Source organism: Zingiber officinale, chromosome 6B (assembly GCF_018446385.1).
Source record: "Zingiber officinale cultivar Zhangliang chromosome 6B, Zo_v1.1, whole genome shotgun sequence".
Classification (NCBI taxonomy): Eukaryota; Viridiplantae; Streptophyta; class Magnoliopsida; order Zingiberales; family Zingiberaceae; genus Zingiber; species Zingiber officinale.
In genome coordinates this window covers 15,007,479-15,010,382 of record NC_055996.1, presented here as the reverse complement: position 1 = coordinate 15,010,382, position 2,904 = coordinate 15,007,479, and the positions used below count along the sequence as shown (strand labels likewise).

General features: G+C 52.8%; 1 protein-coding gene across 1 annotated transcript; it reads left to right on the top strand.

Moving 5' to 3' along the window:
* The first annotated feature begins 311 nt into the window (after positions 1–311).
* LOC121992069 (protein SHI RELATED SEQUENCE 1-like) lies at positions 312–2,616 on the top strand. The gene is made up of 2 exons (XM_042546205.1): positions 312–1,502; positions 1,598–2,616. Exons 1-2 carry the CDS (start codon positions 893–895, stop codon positions 1,990–1,992), a joined length of 1,005 nt encoding a protein of 334 aa, XP_042402139.1. The 5' UTR covers positions 312–892; the 3' UTR covers positions 1,993–2,616.
* The last annotated feature ends 288 nt before the right edge of the window (positions 2,617–2,904 follow it).

Genomic DNA, 2,904 nt, shown 5'->3' with positions numbered 1-2,904 from the left:
TTATTATACGCTTCGGGTTAGTGCAGCGTAGTAAACCGAGCCGGGGAGGAACAGGGATCAGTGAACAGTGTCCGAAAAGGGTAAAAAAGAAACGAAAGGGGGAAAAGAGATCTCGAATTCGAACGCGAGGCGACTCGCATTCAGTGAAGCGTCTGCGACACTGATACTGAGGCGCGCGCGCGCGCGGGCTGCGTCGTCAACGAACTCCAACTCCGTTTTCGTTGCCGCCATATTTAGGGCTTCTGGCCGCACCGCAATTGGAAACTGGACGACCCGGTTCGATCGGGCCGGGTGGGTTAAGCCACGCGTGGCGGGAGCTGGGCCGTTGGATCAGGGATTTTTCTCTGCTTCGTTTCTGCTCTCTGATGCTTGTCTCATCTCGTTTAGTTCTTGATCAGGGCTCTGTTTCACGGATTAAATTTGGGTTTTTTTTAATGTTTTTGATGTGGAGGAGAGAGAGAGGGGAGTGCAGTAAATGGAATTGAGGTAGTGGCAGTGGCAGGCAGGCATTGCAGTCGCCATGGCGGCGTTGCAGTGAGCTAAAGAAAGGGAAGAGAGAGAAGAGAGTGAGAGAGAGAGAGAGAAAAAAAGGTGTTTTTTAATGGCGGAAGAATCCCACAAGGGTGGTCATGATCAATAAAGGTAGCAAAGCATACGGGCAAGAATTCAGTGGAACTAGGTACGGTTAATTAATCAAGCAGCTTATGATCGTGTAGGCTCTCTCTTCTGCCTATTCGCGACCTCGAAATCTCAAGAATTAATCTTATCTATGGCGAAGTGAGTAGGTAGATGAGGAGATTGGTAGATGTAGCTGGGGGTTTAGGGGGAGGATCCTTCGGAGAGATCGGATCGGATCGATCGAGCTTCCCATGGATGATTTAGAGGCAGCAGCATGGCGGAGTTCTCACTAGGAGGCGGTCGGCAAGGTGCGAGCGGCGGCGGCGGCGAAGAAGAAGGAGGTATCTTTCCTCCTCAGGGGTTGTTCCTTTACGGCAGCGGCGGGGGCAGCGGCAGCAGTAGATCGACGGAGGCCATCACGCGAGGCTTCGAGCTATGGCAGCAGCAGCAGCATGCGGTGAGACACCAGATGCCCCCGGCGGCGCCGGCGCTGCTGTCGTTCTCGACCACTGAGGGGGCGCCGCCGCCGCTGCCGCTCGTGGCGGCGGGGGGTGGAGGAGTGGCAAGAGGGATGGGCTCGTCGTCGTCGTCGTCGCGAAGCGGCACGATCAGCTGCCAGGACTGCGGCAACCAGGCGAAGAAGGACTGCCCCCACCTGCGGTGCCGCACCTGCTGCAAGAGCCGCGGCTTCGACTGCGCCACCCACGTCCGCAGCACGTGGGTCCCCGCCGCCAAGCGCCGCGAGCGCCAGCAGCAGCAGCAGCAGCACCTGCTCGTCCGCTCCGCCGCCCTCGCCGCTCATCCTCCCGCCGCCGCCGCCGAGCCTTCCAAGCGCCCCCGCGAGGCCATCCTCACCCGCCTCTCCACCGTCGCCACTTCATCAGGTACGTACTACACCACCTCAAAACCCTAATTCCCACCGCACTCGACCATCTCCTCCGTCCAACAGCTAAACATCAACCGTTCCTTCCACGAACAGGCGGGGAGGTCAGTTTCCCAGCGGAAGTCAGCTCGCCGGCGGTGTTCCGCTGCTTACGAGTCAGCTCGGTGGACGAGACCGCGGCAGCGGAGGAGGAGTTCGCGTACCAGGCAGCCATCAGCATCGGCGGCCACGTCTTCAAAGGCATCCTCTACGACCACGGCCCCGACCACCCCGCCTCCTCTCCCTCTGCCGCCGCCGCCGCAGCAGCTATCCCCGCCGGCCCCTCCTCTACCTCAGTAACACTCGCCGGAGTGGCGACTTCGGCCGGGCTAGTGGATCCTTCCTCGCTTTATCCGACTCCACTCAGCGCATTCATGGCCGGCACTCAGTTCTTCCCCCAACAAAGCCATGGCCACCACCACCACCACCACCACCACCCTCCAAGGCAATAACAAGGCAAACTACTTCTCCATTGAAACTCTCACCTAGCTTAGAGCTAAAAGCCGCCTAAACCAATTACAATTAAACTATCTTCTTAATCATCACCTTCCTTCTTAATTTGCCACTTAATCACTCGCTAATCCGTATAGCTTCATTAGACATGAACATTGCCTGCAGCTTTTCTCTCATCCATGCACGTAGAGTGAGCCCTCCTCTTCTTCTCTAGCTAGCTAGGTCTGCAATGCATGGACGAGGAGCATGCCCACAACCACTATACACTCAATTAATTATTCTTTTTCAGAAAATTAATGATATTTATAATTGTCAATGGAAGTACTGCATGAGGAAGAGGAAGAGGAATTAAGAGGAAGGGGAGATCATCATGAAGTAAAGGTGTCACTACCACAGTTAGCTCCAGCTTCTTCCTGCTCCAGCTATCTATTCTGTCCCCTTTGTTTTCTTCTTCCATGAGTTGCAATTAATGTTGGAGGTGATGGATGGATGTGACTCTCTCATTGCTTTTCTGTTGCCTGCATGCCTTCAGGCAAATTTGAGGAAGAGAACAATTAATGCTTAATTTCATGTTAGAAATATATGTGCTGCTAATTGGTCAGTGATCACTAGTTTCTTGTGCACTTGGTTTGTGTGATTATCTTGCATGATGCTTAATTAATTCTACCATAAAGCTTTAGCTATAATTTACTTCATTAGTGTGTTAAGTGTGAACTTGGATGTTGGCATATTTTGCTTCATTTTAGGGTTTGTTTTTTCTTTATTTCCTAAATGAGATGATTGTCTTGCCTTCACTCAAGCAAATGGTTTGCACACATTGAAAATATATCACATGTAAATATCAACTGTGTCAATTTATGGAGGTGTTTGTCTCACCTTCATGCATGATTATTATGTGGAGCGGTGTTCTT

Excerpts from the sequence above, each read along its gene's own strand:
- LOC121992069 (XM_042546205.1), top strand. The coding sequence starts at position 893 with ATGGCGGAGTTCTCACTAGGAGGCGGTCGGCAAGGTGCGAGCGGCGGC. Across the intron at positions 1,503-1,597 it reads CACCGTCGCCACTTCATCAG|GCGGGGAGGTCAGTTTCCCA; the intron begins GTACGTACTACA and ends TTCCACGAACAG.